The sequence below is a fragment of the Acanthopagrus latus genome, chromosome 8 (genome assembly GCF_904848185.1).
Source record: "Acanthopagrus latus isolate v.2019 chromosome 8, fAcaLat1.1, whole genome shotgun sequence".
Lineage (NCBI taxonomy): Eukaryota > Metazoa > Chordata > Actinopteri > Spariformes > Sparidae > Acanthopagrus > Acanthopagrus latus.
Window position 1 is genome coordinate 20,019,799 of NC_051046.1, and position 16,695 is coordinate 20,036,493.

Sequence of the window (16,695 nt, forward strand, 5' to 3'; positions counted from 1 at the left end):
CTCTGACAAGTTCTGGTGAAACCTTGAAACCTGAGCCCTTGTCCCTGGAAACACACTTTCTTATTTTCCATATCATTCATTTGGGAGAGATCAAGCACACAATGAATCATCGAGAGATGTGTATCAAGTGTGGTCTGGTCTTCAGGTTTGCAACACTGAAAGTTCTGACTACCCAAAGAAAGACTTAGTAGGTTTAGTATGAAGAGAAATACATCTCACTAAGAGAGACAAATGAGATACCAATATAGAAGATTTACAGATATATCTGATGATTTAGAAAGTAATCTTGGAGCAGCTTCTTTCCTCAGGCTGTGAGACTCATCCTGAGGACTTATCTAACCCGCAAAATAGAGGCATTAGTGTTGAACTGGGACCGTGTTATAACCAGTTAATAACTCCTAGTAGTGTGGTGAAAAAACATGCAGAGGAGGGATTTCAACTCCGAACGTTAGACTTGATTGATTAACCTAAAGTTCAAAACATGTAAAATCCTTGACATTTGTTTGGTGGCATTTGTCAGTGGATTGTGAGATAGAAGTGTGATCACTTTTAAAGAATCCATCTAGAAACACATCTGTCACTGATCCTGAGGATTATTTCTCCATGGGCCAAAGACTATTTTTGGTTATGATTGGGAAGGTTTTGTGAAGTGTGTAACTGTGATGTATTTATGGGACTTGTATCAATGATTATTCATACAGCGTGATCTTTAAAGGCAACGTGATATGTGAGACCGATGTAAAGAGGTCAACTCCTTAAAAAACAGGCCACATGGGATGGATCCATTTCCTGCGGGCTTGTACAAACACCTTTGAGGATGCGCCTGTTTGAAGTGTAAGAATATCTGGTCCGGTGGTTATATACACTTCATGCTGCAATGTAACGCACAAACCTCGTATGTCAAAAACATCCTTCATTACAATCTGTTTGGAACCACAAACCTTCTGCCTTCTGTTTTTTGTATTGAATATTTTGAATCTTATGATTTGACCCTTCTTCAAATGCAAAGAGGTCAGTTCCCTCTTAAAATAGTCCACATGAGACCAATCAGTTCCCGAAGGGTTTGCTCAAACTCTTCTGAGAATGTGTCTGAAGGGTAAGAGGGTCAGTAGAGTTATTAAGGGGGGTGTTTTAAACCTGGAAGAGGTGGAAGATTATGTGAAGACATACAAGATTAGGTGTAACAAATAAATGCATTTCAAAAAAGCCATGTTCTGCATACTTTTCCATATGTCCTGGCATGTTTGTAGGGAGCTACGTCTCAGTTTATCTACATTTATTTATCCTTTGTTTTAACTGGTAATACCCATTGGGACCGAAGTATTGAAGATATAGGTATAGTTACACACATCTACAAATAAAACCCTAATAGAAGCTTTAATTGTATGTGCATATTTTAAAGTACAATTGAAAGTATTTTCCTCAAGCAGTGCATATTTGCATTGCACCAGCTCACTCTGTAGGAATTTGGCTTGGGGACTGGAGGGTTGCCTGAGGAGGAGTAGTAGTTCCTCCTGAGCGCTGCCGATTAGCCCTTGAGCAAGGGCTGATCCCTCATACTGGGTAGTTCTCTCAGTTGGACATCCCTCCACACATCAAAGCATGTGTGCTTGTGAAAGACAGAACACAGTGGAAAAAAATTGATTTCAGTGAAAACTTATAGATAAAATAGGTCTGGTTCCTCATATGACACCAGAGATATGAGTGTAAATGCATTCGATAGTTAAGCTCATTTTCTCCCAGATCCTAATATTTGCAGGTAACCACAGCCGCACCCCCTCAACCTTGATTTGAAATGTTGTGTGTGTTGTGTCAGCATTTAAAAGAAAAAAAAAATAATGATACACCTGTCCCAGACCAGTGTTAACTCAAAGTGTCTGGACTATTACAATGTACATCTCACTAGATGTCTCAGATATTACAGGACTAGATCAAATCCACACTGTATTTGATCCACATGCTCAAGCCTTTGCTCCGAAGCTGGCGTTCGGTCAAACAAAACACCTTGTTGTGCACACCCCACCACCACATCCATTTCACATGAGAGCCACATGACAGATACAGATGGACCGTGAGAATGCGGACTCATCTGCATCACATTGCGTCTGTGTCCTTGATTTAGTCTCACATTACAAAGTTCTCAGCAGGTACTGCCCGCCGACATTTGCCTCAGTGATTACGAGGCCATTCGCCTCAGCCATTACGTGGACGTTTGCTTCCATCTACTGGTTATCTACCCGCACTCCAGTAACCACAGAAAAGGACTCAATGAGACTGAAGGAGGGGTCCACATGACCGATGGTGGAAGTGCCATTTCTATTACTCTCCTGATACAAAGAATACATTTGCCTAAATAGCCACCAAAAACATGTTAAGTCACTTACTTAAGTTGTAAGTGGACACTCTGAATGGTTAAGACATGGTGTTTTATCCCTGTTGCTGATACAGTGGTGAGTCTGTGAAAACTTTTGCCAGTGTATTTGTGAATTCACTGGGCAAAAAAATGGACATCTGTCTATCCAGCTGGATTGTATTCGAGTGGCATTCGAGAGGGGGATTATTTCAGTATCCTGAGGTTGTAAGACATCGACCACGAAACCACTGATTCCTTGGTTTCATTACACTTGGAGACATTTGTTGCATGTCGTCCAAAAGCTGTGAGACAAAAGGGATTGGATAAATGAGACAGGACCAGTTTACTTTATTAACATTAAACCAAGACTGTGGCTTTACCCAACCTTAAACAAAGTGTTTACTGACTCACGATGTGAATCCCTATCTCTCCACTGGTAGTATCTAAACATACCTGGAAAAGACAGGGGTTTCTTCTACAAATTGTGATATGTTGACAGGAATCATAACTGGATTATATTCACCTGCACCATTTTGTCAGTGCAAGGAAGGGTTCATTCGTGGCTAAGTGCAAAAAAATGAACAAACCTCTGAACGCTGATAGCTAGTGACTGGGGTCCACAGTAGTCTCATCTGTGTTTGGGTTATGAAAAGATAGAACTGAAGAGGTGAGACATCTTCAAGAAACTGAGAGTCCCATTGCCTATGATAGCACGCAGAATTACCATGACCTGGATGACTGAGAACATTCAGCATTATGGAGAGATCATTTTAGTTGCATTTTATTAGCGTAAACTCATGTTTCAAGCCACTCCTGACTTTTTCAGCGTAATGCTTTAGTTGCTTTAAGCAGATCGATAGGGTGCATCTTGGCAACTACGTTCAACAGTGCAACAAACTCAACAGTAGCTGCTACAACTGTCAGACAATAATTGTGGTGTAAAAGCCAGATTCCCTCCTTTAAAATGAAGCAAAACTAGAGTACAAAAAAAAAAGTTCCAGGAGTACTAGTATGTGAATCGTATATGCAGACAGACAGACAGTGATGTGCTCAAAGTGTGGTAAAGCATCACTAATGGTAGTCATCGTGAGCATTGTGAGCACGGCATCATGTGCCGAGATGTGTGCCTACCATGCCACAGCTGTGACGATGAGGACAGATAAGTTGTGGGAGGGAAGACCAATCAGTTTGCTGGCTGCATAGATGATCTTCAAGAGGCTCTTCAAGTCATTGACTGTAAAGAACAATGAGGGGAACTGAGCTGCTTCAGTGACGCTGTTAGTGTTTTAGTTTGCTGTTGGCAGTATCTGATAACTTTTAATGACGTGCTGATCATTAAGTAAGAGGTGTTTGTGTTTTATGATTTAGCAAAGCAAACAGTCATCATAACTAAAACAGCGATTTAAGGAAAAAGGGGGAAGCAGTCCAAGGTAATATTTACATGTGTGCCAGTTATCCAGTCCAGCTCTAACCACACATTATGACATGCAGAATCTGTTTTTTTCTGGAGAAAGGGAGTGTACTGCTTGTCAGGAAGTCCTCCTCAAACAGCTAAGTTCACATCCGAACGCTCACACTGCTCCACCTGCCAGCCCAGCAAGTGTGCTCAGACGCTCATGAATCCACAAAGCAGCAACATCCACTCACCATTTTTTTTAACAATGTATTTAATAATTGTAGGTGCTGTGACTTCGTGTTTCCAGGCCTCACCTTGATAAGTCAAACCAGTGTCTCTATATTGGACACCAACAACAATTTTCATTTTTGCTGCTTGGTCTTTTGTCCAGCCCTGCCTATGCTTGAGCAATCATTTGAGTCTGCAACAAAGGGATGTCACTTACATCCAGTCATTTCAAGAGTAAAAAACAAGACAGACTAATAATACTTAGTGCCATTACCAACATGAGAAACAACCACCAGGAAGGAGCTCAAGGGTCAGAATTACTGTACCATGACAGCGCTCCACTATCCGGAGCACACTTAAGTCCATCATAAGGTAATCAGAGATTTCTCACATGAAGTCAGCCTTTGTTTTTGCAGTTGAGTCTCTACCCAATGTTGATACCTGAAACCCTAAATGGGCTCTCCCTGGACTCAAAGCTGGACTGAAAAACAAAAGCTTACTTGTGGGAATGATGAGAGACATGCCAAAAACACATGTAGTTTCCTGTTTTTTAGCTTTGCACTGATGGGTTATAGCTAAATAACCTGAAACCAAGTGGAAAGGTGTGCCAGATACACTGTGTATTAGAGTGTTATTTTGATTTACAGAGAGAAAAAAAAACAAAAAAAAACACCATCGTTGCATCTGTCAAGTGAACATCATGGAGACAAGGATGGTGCACTGTTAACTACGTGCTTCATCGCCATACAGGCACATAGGAACTCCTTCTATCTTCACAAACTCTTGTCCAACTTTCAAATAAAAGCATCCAAATCCCTATTGCTGCACTTGCTGACGTTGTTTGGTCTCAGCAGCTGGGATTTCTCACATGCTGTGTGTGTTTGATGTTTTCAGCTCTAAACGCTGCAGAAAACCCTTCATGAGGTATAAGAATGTGGAATTATGCATCTCGTCTTCTACACAGATTTAAGTTCCAACATTCACGTATCACCGCATTTATCTGACTTTTCATGAAAAAATGAAGCTCTTATACAAACATAAACGACTATAGCTATAAACGGATGGCTCTGTAAGCTGGGTGCTTTTGTCTCAAAATAGCCTAAAATAACTCAGCAACTCCAATAATTACACTTTGGTTTCACTGTAGCAAACTGATTCAACCAACATTGAAAGCAGGGCCGACAGTTCTAAAACACGTTCTTGTAAAACATATTGACAAACACAAAGTAAAAAAAAAATGATGAAAACTTCACCTTAATTCCAAAGTCCAAATAAAACTTGACTGATTTTCTCAGTGTATAAATCCTGCCTAAACACTGATTAATTAATTGCATGGTCCATTGTGTAGGAGTGTACAATACAGGGATAATAATAATGAATGAGGCCCTGTGCCTTGTTGACAGACTGACATGCTCGCCCACCTGTAGTGGAAGCTGTGCTGTTTGTTTGGTGTTCCCATTTTTCTTGTGATGACAGTTTTTTTTCTAAATTCTTCACTTAATTGGAATGCAAGGGGAAAAAAAGGAAAAGGAAAACATCAACCCTGGGCTCAGCTGTGTACACTTGCACACCACATGCAGTCAGACCTTTTATCATACACAAACCACATGTCCCCCACTTTAATGTGCCTCTTTCAGTCTGTCTGTCGTGGTAGATGTTTTATTAAAAGAGCATTTGTAAGATTAGCTTGGAGCTCTTCGAATCATTTCAAATACACAGCACTGATCCTCGCCACATACTTGGAAACAAACATGAAATTCATGCACTCATGCACACTTTAGTAATTTCACATTCCACAGTGGCTTACATTTAGCTCCCAGTGCTGAAATGTAAGATAAAAGCACTGCATTTCTCTCTCTCTCTCTCTCTCTCTCTCTCTCTCGTTAAGCAACCAAAGGAAAGATCATAATTTAAAAACTTATTTTCAGATCATAATTTTTTCCTGTTGAAAAGATTTGCATGTGACTTCGATTCCTCTCCCTCTACTTACTCAGTCTCTGACACTTTGATGTTGCTGGTGTCACAAAGCCAAACTAAACAGTTAAGAGAATTAATAAGACACTACACTTACCCCAAACACAGGATTGACTGTCCCCTGCTCCGTCGGTCCCAGCTCTATTTTCTCCTCTGTGGCAAGACGCATTCTGGTAAAATGAGGCAAAGTGGTGCACGGCTGCTTCTGAGGACCAAAGTGGACTCCACACAAATCAACAAAGGCACGCGGCGGGAGCAAAACTCTGAATGACCAAAGACCTACGAGGACAACATGAACAACTGCCTCATGTCACCAGGGTTACTGAGTATCACAGTCGAGAGAGAGCGGCTCAGTAGTTTTGTAATCTCCTCTCTGGGGCTGAATGGTTTCTGGTGTGCTAAACCGAATGTAGGCTTTATTTACTCTGACTTGCGGTCATGTGCCTGCTGTTGTGTGATGTTGTGTGACGATGGATCCTATGAGAGGAGACAGACAAAGATGAAAATCTTCAATTTGTCATACTCGTTAAGATGCTCTTCTCTTATTCCTATAACGTATAGTGCTAGAAGTTTGTTATTTGTATTTTACGATTTGGTCCGTGGCAGCTTCACCAACATAGTGAGACGTAAGTTCACCTGTACTACGACAGGTGTCATTTTTTTATGTGTCATATAATGGTCAGCCTAGTTAGATATATGTTAGCGGTTAACATTTCTGCAAACCACAGATATGTGCAAGATTGTATGTGTCATAGGCTACATACTGATATTTGTACGAACCACAGCTTCAGGTTTGAGTGGCAGCATTTGTAAGCGTGGCACAACTGAATATGTTTATAGAAGAACTGGGGAGCTCTCCAGCCATATTTGTGGTGATATTTTTCACAGGAAGCCGAGTGCCATATCTGTGTAGACTGTTTCAATTAATGTCACCACAAACGTTTTTTCTTCTGAGCAGCAGCTTCTATTATCAGTTATTCTTTGTGTTTCTGTGGCAGCATTCGGCCACCTAGAGAAAATCGCACTGCCTTTTCTGTGCGGCCGCTCCAGGCATGTCTTGTTGAATATCATTGAACTTTTCAGACAGGCACTGGGGTCATTACTGGCCCTTTTGTTTAAGCAAGCAATCATTTGTCATCATATGGTAATTGTCATCCATCACCCTGATAACCAAGAAAATGGAGGAGAAGCATCTTTTAGTTGTGTCTGTCTATCCTGAGATTTACAAGACAGAAACACATCATAACAGACAGAATAATGGAAATATATAAATTGATGCAATTGGGAGCAACACATCAAACCATCAGCAGCTGTCATGATTCCTGTTTGAGTTGTGTTTTTGTATCTGATTTTTGGTGTCTTGTATTTGATTTATGTCGATGTATCATGTCTTGTGTCATGTTTCCTTTTTCCCATGCCCTCTTGTGTCTCTTGTCCTTTAAGTCTTTCCTGTGGTCTGCCCTCTGTCTCCCTCTGTCTGTCAGCCTTGTTCCCCCTGTGCTCCTCCCCCTCGTTAACACACCTGGCTTCCTTCCTCCTCTCTCTCCTCACCTGTTCCTCGTCTTGTAATCAGTGTCTGTGTATTGAGTCTCTGTGTTCCCTTCCCTCCCTGTCCGGTCATTGTTTTCTGTTTGTCTTGGATTGTCTTTGCCTGTCCATGCTCCTGTCCCCTGTTGTGATTTGGTTTTGAGGTTTCCATGTTTTAGTTGAACTTTGATTTTTGATTTGTGCTTTGTCTTGCCTTTAAGTTGCTACTTTGCCTTGTTTTTGTTGCTACTTTGCTTCTTGCCCTCCTTTTGTCTGCCTTGTTTTTTTGCATTCAGCTTTTGTTAAAATAAAGCTCGACTTTTGTTCCCTGTGATCCTTGCCTTCCTGTGTAACTGCATTTGGGTCCACCTTCGCTTCCATAGTCTTCCATTTTTTACCCCAACCTGACAGCAGCAGAAGTCAGACAAAAATGTGACCCAGAAACCCAGAACTTAAGTGCTGAATGGAACCAATTGTTCTGAAATGCTAGATCTGTAGATTCTGTTTGAATTGAATAGCAAAAATAATTTTAATGTTTGGATTTGGATGATTTCCACTTTTTATTACATAACAAGATATATTTTAATGCAGCTGTCTTTTACTGATCATATCCATTCAGACCACTTCACCACACACACACACAAAAATATATCTAAATGTGGACTACTGCTCTACAATCACTAAGAGGTGACCTTTGTTTATGGTCTCTCTAATAAAACAAAAATAGATTTTAAAAAAAAGTAAATGTATTTTCCTATAATATTACTTTAAATGTTTTTAATTATTTAATTGCCTAGAAGGGAATTGTATCCTTCAGCAAAGTATACCTGTCAAGGAGGGGGCTTCCATATACTGCAGTGGAGCTGTCCGAACAACACACACCGTAAATGCATTTTTGTTCCAATGTTTCTTCTGCAGAAATTATGGTCAGTTCATATAATCCCCCAAATTTGGATGGAAGTAAGACCAATCAATTCTGATCACGAATAATACTTCACTTGCTTGTAAATAGCATTTTTCAGTCTGTCCCCTTCTTTTACACAGACATAAAGGGGAGGTCATGCAGGGGAAGTGCTGGCTGTGCTGGCCAGAATTTCTCTACAATGCCAAAACAGCTTGACTTGAATATATATTGAATGCATTAATGATACCTTGCAGTGAAAATATAATGAAAGGAAACATTAACTGTTTCAACAACACTTTTCAAGGCTAGTGTTTCAAGGTGTATTAATAATTAAATACACAAGCTTATATTGAAAAGGAGCCAAATTTCCTATACTCGACTCTCTACCTTCAGGGTTAGGGTTTACAATTTAAAGGATATACTGAGATGAATATATGATAAATAAAAATTAAGAACATATTTATAATGCTCTGATGTTCCTACTTATCAATTTTATGGTCTGTTTGCAAAATGTGACTATAATGTCATAGTCTGAACTATTTAAAATTGTCTAGGGTATGGATGTTAACTGTTTCTAAAACTTTCCTGAGACTCTACAATCTGTATCTCCACAATTGAAAACTCATCTGACCCAAAACCACTTAACTTCACTGTTCCTGTGATCACAGATGCTCAGGAACTGGACACACTTGTGCATGGCATGTAAAAACAAATATGGAAAATATATTTAACAGTACTGTCCCGCATGCCAAATGGGAATCAGTTTTCTTGCTCAGGGACAGAGAAATCAATTCACTCCTAAGTTATGGTATATTTGCAAGACTTGTCATGAAAGAGCCACCGAAAAAACAGCTTGGAGCAGCTGAGGACTGTTGGTCTTCTAAGCTTGGTAGTCATTTTTTACAGAAGCTCACATGTCACAGAAGTGAGGAAGTTGACCAGACTTTGCATCCAATAAATTAAGGCTTCATCTTGGACCATGAGTAAGAAAATAATGTTCCATACAAGTTATGTCACGCTTGTGCTGGGTAAAAATTAATGATGGTTCTAGCTACTAAATTGAGTTAAAATCAATTTTCTGTTAAAGTTTTTCTTCACATCTTATCAACTGAATATGAACATACTAACCTTATCACTAAAGGTCTAAGTATGACAAATTCAGAGTTCCTTTTCCATGAGAAACAAAGAATGATATTCAAAGGGTTAGACATTCCATTAAAACTCATAATCAGTCACCTTATTTTTTGTTGTTTACTGATCAACAGATTATTTGATTTACAGTTTGACAGTTAGCATTTATCAAGCATGTTAATGGGAAATGGCATTAATAAATGCTTGAATGCTTTAAAAAAAAAGAGTAGGCTATGTGGTTCTCAGTTATCAAATTTTAATTATTTGCAGATTACACAACATGAACGTATTTCTTTATGACTAAACTGCTATAGAGTCCTCATAGTTTACTTTACAATGGAACCAAACCTGTGGACACCTGCCAGGATTCTTCCTGATAAAAGCCACACATATTTAATGTATTTATTGTCCTTCTGCTATACAATATTTATATCATAAGACCACAGTCAGCCAAATGTGTTTATGGATAAACTTATAAAGTGAATTTATCACTACATTGCATAATTAAGAAATATTAGAAAATGCAGATATGCACGCAATTTTTAGACCAATCTTGTCACACAGCTTTGAAATCTAATTTACACCTTGTGTTGTTCAGGCTGCATGATATATTTGTTTGATAACTGAGTCAGAGAAGGTGATGAGAAGGATGAAGTCCTTCCTTTACCAAGAGACACAACAGACCATACGTACCAATATTTATCGATACTCTTATCAATATACAACATGTAATTTTGTATAAAAAAATAAAGACTTTATATGATGTTAAAAGATTAAACCTTTGTTTCATTACCACAAGGTAATAATAAAGCTTCAACAGAAAAGAAGCTATGCAATTACAAATACTCTGGAACAGATCACCAGGACTTTTATATCTGGCGGATGCTGGAGCACGACGCAGCAAGTCAGCTGAATTTAACACCAAGTAGACAGGAAGTCAAGCACCGAAACAACAATATAACATCTGGTTACTTTCAAAAATAAAACACTCTGTGTTTACACCAGCACACAAATCTCAAAAAAGAGACAAACACAAGCTCTTCTACTAACCCTTCGATCGGGAACACATCCTGTTGTTGTTTTTATGACACATCCCTGTAAATGCGGTCATGAGTGATTATGTGATTATCGCGGAAACTCTTCGGCCTCTTGACGCCAGCTGTCTGCCCTGCTGTGCTGTGGTGGACTCAAAATGCAACCGGTGGCGGACAGCAGAGCAAAATCGGATCGAAGCCTTAACGCAGTGGACAGTATCCAGTGGAAATTCGGGGTAAGCAACATCACCAAATACTTGGAGCGCGCACATAGTATGAAGCTAAAGGAGTGCAGTGTGTTTGATTGCTATAACAAAGCGAGAAAAGTTAGCAGTCCGGCTAGCAACCCGGCTAATGCTAAAGACTGCAGCGCTGAAACAGTGGCACCCGGTTTCATTTCTGCAACGTCAAGTCACATAGTTAGTTGTTAAGTTTGTAGTCATTACGGTTGGGTAGACATTCGAAAACCATCCATGTCAAAAACTGATTAAAAAATCATCAAAAAAAACGTAAAAAAAAGTACCGATAACAGTACCGTTTGTCCAGAATCTTAACGGTAACCTGGTACCAACCCAATTAGGAGTCGGTGCCAAAAAGTACCAGTGCGGTATACATCCCTACCCATCACACCTTGCCAATTGCCGTGACCTGTGTCATGTCTAGCGTGTACAAACAACAGTGTCTGAAGTTTATTGGATGGCCTGTCTTGTGTTCGGAAAAGCTTGAAAAAAAAACCCACAAAAAAACGGGAACTTGAACCTGCACTTTCCTTTGTTTTCCACAGTTTTGCAGAAACATGTTTCATCTTTCACTCTGACATCATTACATTTGTGCATGAATAAATGCTCAGTGCTCGTTGGTCATCAGGAGGACTCTGGACTCCTTCAGAATGTCCAGTGGGTCACACTTAGTTTGAGACAGTGTGACAACCTCCTTGCCATCCATCCCCTCCTAATGTGAACTTGATGTGGCAAGTTTTGTAGAAATGTCAGTATGTTATGATTTCTATGACAAGCACACATGCGAACATGTAAGTTAGCAGAAACATTATGTGCCAACATTTATTGCTGCGAATGGGCTGCACTGAGCAAGTCGTGGATTTTGTTGTGAAAGGCAAAAGAAATTTTGACATACACTACTTGCCTTTTGTGGGGATGTTTTACATTGGATAAAACGGCTACATATGTCATGTCCTGCATCAGTCTCCACTGAGAAAAGTCTGTACTTGCTTGACAAGAAGAAACTAAGAAACTCAGCTTTGTTTGGTGCACCGCTGAGACTTGTGTATCACTGCACCATGCAGAGGCATAGAGAGCCTGAGAACATACAACAATCTGTGATTGTTCACTTTAGAAATGCTGCCTGGTGTGAGGATAAATCACTGAGCCAACGTGATGAACATCAAAAGGTGTTAAGTGTTCAGCCTCCCTTTGATAGTCTTATTTATGATTTTCTCCTTGTACATAGATCATCACCACAAAGAAGCCCTTTGGTCATGTTATTTCCCCAAGAGCTTTGAAATTGTAAAAAGTGATGAAACACCACCACTTCTCTAATAATTCAAAATACACAAGGCCATACTCAAATCCCTTCTTTCCCTCGATTCTTGCCTGTTAAATGCAGCTGAAAGATTTTGCTGATGCCGTTGAGATTTCTTTGCAGGTGTGAATTAATTTGTCATGGTTCTACTTGTACTGAAAAGACTCTTTGTACCTTCAGCCTGCCACAGTTCCCATCAGAGTCGTGGTGAGTTTTTCACAGGATGAAGCCAAAGAGGTGGGAACATTTCCATCCTGAGAAAGCTAACCTCAGTTCTATTCCATTCTATTCTATTCCGTCACTGCAAGCACAGTTAGAAGTGACTTCTAACACAAACTTACATTTCTGACGGTTTACTGTCCTTAGTTGGGTTGGTAACCAAAGTAAGCACAGAAATTGAAGTGACACATCACTCCTAACAATCAGACCGATCCATTAGACAGTGTCGAATGAAACATTTGAGTAGAAGAATTGATCAGGGGTTCCTTTTTCAGGGTTTGATGAACCATGGACCCTTGTGACACTGTGACATTTTGAACAAAAGGAGCTCACACAGTACAGTAGCTGCTGCACTGCGTGCAAGGAAGTGGTCATCATCATACCGTCCTCTGAAGACAGAAAGCATTAGTTAGCCTACAATGACAAAGTACCATGATGACTGACTGTGGGGCAAGAAGAAGGCCAAGTTGGCTGGTACACATTGAAAGAGAAAGGAGTAGGTTGACACACTTTCCTCAGCCTTCGCTTAGCAGGTTTATTGCTTTTTTTTATTGTTTTCTTGCAACCACGGTTTTCTACTAATATTAAGAAGTAGCTGCTGTTGCAAGGTCTTGAGAAAACACGTTATTCTGATGTGTGATGTCATGTGTCATTGTTGTCTATCCATAGGACATCATGAAAAGGATCCAATGGGGTTTGTTGTGTAATGTAGATAAACTGTGGCAAACCTACCAGAACCTGTGTGAATACAACATTGCAACAGCATGATCTGCAACAGAACTTCAAAACAGCAGCTGTCAAAAGAGTTGTAAAACACTTCATTTCCCCCCGGCAATCAACAGTTCACTCTAGAATGCAGCACATGACCAGAGCTCATCATGAGTCAACTTGGATCGACTCAGAGATTAGACATATTCACACAGGCTCAAGATCAGTAAATGTGAGCGGAGTGTAGGTGAGTGGGGAGACTTTTGGATCGAGTGCAGAGTATTTATTTATTTTTTTTTAAAGTAGGGCATCACCTTGTCTCCCATTCCATCACGCTCATTTTTTTTTTTTTTTTTTTTTACAGTTTCAACAAAAAATAAACTGCTCCTTTTTTTGTATGTATTGTATTTTTGTATGTTTTTTGGACCAAGCTGAGAGCAATTTGAGTGGAGTTGGGTGAAATCTGAGTGGTAGGGTGATAACGATTGGAACAGCCTGGAGCAGGGTTCCGGGGTGAACTAACAGCTTTGTGAGCAAAGAGTGGAAATCCTCACTGCTCTGTTCACAGCAATGGAATGGAGGATCTTCAAAACTAGAAATTTGTGCCAGATTCCCTCAAGGTGTTCTTGAGATTTTGTCTGGGCCAACAAAGGGGCAGGACCATGACAATAATGGACCCTTGCGGAACCCCCGCAGCTAAATTCACCAGCTGACTGTATTGAGCACCTTGGAAAAAAGGAAATTCTTCTCTGTTGAGTAAAAGTCAAACGGATAAAATCCTACATGTTTGGAACAATAATGAAAGATGTCTAAAGTCAGACTGCTGTTGAATAACTTTAAAAAACGTGGGATTCAAAACGAAATGGGGAATTTCTCTGCACAATCATGTTCAATTATAAGGTCAAAAGGGTTGGTCCATTGAGAACACAACTGACTCAAGGGTTGTGGTTTTATTGGAAATTATATCAGAGAAATATTAATCCGTCTTCCCTCATTTCCACTCTTTGACATAGTTTGTCTCAAGTCTTTGTCGCCACAGTGTGCATATTTTCAGCACCATTAAGAAAAGAGAATTCATTATGGGTTGACTAGCAAACATGACAATAATGGGACATGTCCTGCTATCCATTGTCCATTGTCCAACTTTTCATGTGATCCTCAAACCCTGTTCCAAGCAGAAAAATAACTAACATGGATCTCGGAATAGAGCATGACTGCAAAAATCACATGTAGTCATGAGCCTTTTGACCAGGCTGATGAATCCATTAACGTCTTCTCTCCTGCACATAGCCACTCATAATGTAATGTCAGATTTACATTATTGCATCTTGAGTAACATAATGAGTAGTTTCACTGTTTGATTTAAAAAACCAACAGAGACTCAAAAATATGGCTTGGGATAAATGATACGTGGCTCAGGGCGCACAGTGAGGTGTAATGACAACAATGGGCATTCCATGTGACGTACTGGCTGACCTTGTTTTTACAGTGGTTTCCGGTGTTTTGTCCTTTCCAGACATTGTTTTATGGCATCAAGCTGATTCCCCCCTGGTTATTTGAATTAGCGATGGATGGATCAGACCTGAGAAGATGCCGTATTAGGACACTTTTTTCCTGTCGACACATTTTACATGCTTGCACCACAGGTCAGATCAAGGCTCCTATTTCTTTAATTTCATGCCTCTTCTACTCCCCTCTCTCTCCTCATAGGTCTTGTGTTTTTGTCAGCTGCTGTTATTTAAGTTGAATACAGGTAGATGGAAATCCAGAGAGCTCAGCTAGCACGACACTTAACATTAAAATGAGAAAGTGACAAAAGTTAACTAATTGGCTACAGGCAAAAAATCTATTGTGTTTGATTGCATAATAAAGTCACAAAAATAACCCTATACCAGAGGAGCTATGAGTGAGGATGCACTGCTGTTTATATTTTCTATACACGTAATATAAAAGATAGTCAGAATGTGTCAACAGTCATGTGACTAGGACTAAACATTGTATATTTATGTAAAATGATGTAGCCTTTTTTATAAGGTGCTCTTCTAACTGCATTCCCAAAGGATTTTCCCCTTGATATTACTTGTGTCACATTATGCCACATTGTGGACTGAATTAACAAGAGACAGAGATAGAACACGGCAGTAGACAATAACAAAGCAATAGTCAGGTTAGGCAGCTTTGCCTCACTGTCTAGTTAATCGTCATCACTTAAAATTAAGCTTAGAAGCAAAAAATGTCCTATTTTCTCAAGCGCCTGTTGCCTGGACGCCTCTCTCTTTGTGTCATCTCATGTGGGAGAGACTGAGAAGAGAGGAGGCAAGGGAAGAAGTCGAGGATGTACGAACCGAGAAGAGAGGCGTGATTCATTTCCTGCATCCTGTGAGTGGGTGCAGATCAGGTCGGAGAACAAAAACATTTTGGTCAAAGGGATAGTTTTTAGGAAGTGTACTCATTTGCTTTCTTGCATACATTACACGATTCTCGGCTAGCACAAAAAGACTGCAAGCATTTCCCAAAATGGTAAACTGGTAATCCTTTCAACTGTAAGATTACAGAAAGATTGTGGTTCTCTTTACATATTCAAAAGTCAATGCACCCTGTCTTGTGTTTCAAATATTTTTCTCCTAACCGTAACTAAATGCTTAGTTATTCCCTAAATGTCACCATGACAGCCTCATTGTGACTCTGTTTCCATGTGCACATATGAAAACAAAAAAAAACATTCTGTCAGTGGATATTTTGCAGATACTGGGATTTTCCAACTTTGCAGATACATTCATTAAAAACAGCGTTGCAATGAATAATGTAATTCTAATTTTAAGGAGACATGATAGTCTATTCGGACTGAGCACAGCATCATTTTGTTTCTGAGAGTTTATCTCTAGAGAGAATGCAGCGAGAGAGAGAGAGAGAGGGGGGAAGGAGATTTTCCTGGTGAGACCAGAAACTAGTTGTTCTGATCTTTTTGCCATGGTAACAAATTATGTTGTTTGGAATTTTAATAAAGACAGGAAGGATTTTTTTTTTTTTTTTTCTGGTCAAGTAATCACTGTTAGTTTTCACTGCATTGTGAAGCACATGTGGCAGTCCAGCTTGACCTCAACTGCCAAAGATTATCTCTTTCTCTGTTTCATGATTTATGGAGACACTTTAGGCTACAAAAGTTTGGTGTAATTCGAGCAGCACTAATTGTCTTTGTAGACTGGATCATTGATTGCTCTGATGAGTCTTCCTTGTACACACTCTGCTGTATTGATCGTGTCAAAGCAGAGTTAATCCCATGGAAGCGTTCGAACAGAAATATTGTCTTTGAGGTTTAACTGAGAGGAGAACCTTTATGTGTCTTAATGGTGCAGAGCCAGAAAACACAAAGTAGTTGTATAGGTCACACCTGTAGCAATAAGGATTGCAGAGATAGGCAATGTTTGTTTATTAGATAGTGTCTTCATGTAACAGTTTGTCTTTTTGAAAGAGTAACTATAAAAGCCACTGTTTTTTAAAAGAAATTCTGACTAACCTGCCTGAAAAACAGAAAATATAGTGAAATATACTCTCACCACCCCTGCCCCCAAGTTTATTCTGATGCAGTAACTACAAATTGTGCAATTTCTAGGGTGTCTGGGGAGCTTCTCTACTGGTGACAAATAAGTAGCCTGTATTAGTTACTGCTTGCTTTATCTAT

General features: G+C 39.7%; 1 protein-coding gene across 1 annotated transcript in view; it reads right to left on the bottom strand.

Moving 5' to 3' along the window:
* The window catches only part of si:dkey-106n21.1 (solute carrier family 23 member 1), a 46,012-nt gene extending 30,109 nt beyond the window's left edge, over positions 1-15,903 (bottom strand). The window contains exons 1-3 of the mRNA XM_037105796.1: positions 15,359-15,903; positions 6,376-6,428; positions 6,049-6,230 (exon numbers count right to left, since the gene is read on the bottom strand). Of these exons, the coding sequence (XP_036961691.1) occupies positions 6,049-6,230; positions 6,376-6,428; positions 15,359-15,429 (306 nt within the window). The 5' untranslated portion in view covers positions 15,430-15,903. The remainder of the gene's footprint in view (positions 1-6,048; positions 6,231-6,375; positions 6,429-15,358) is intronic.
* Between the last annotated feature and the right edge of the window lie 792 nt (positions 15,904-16,695).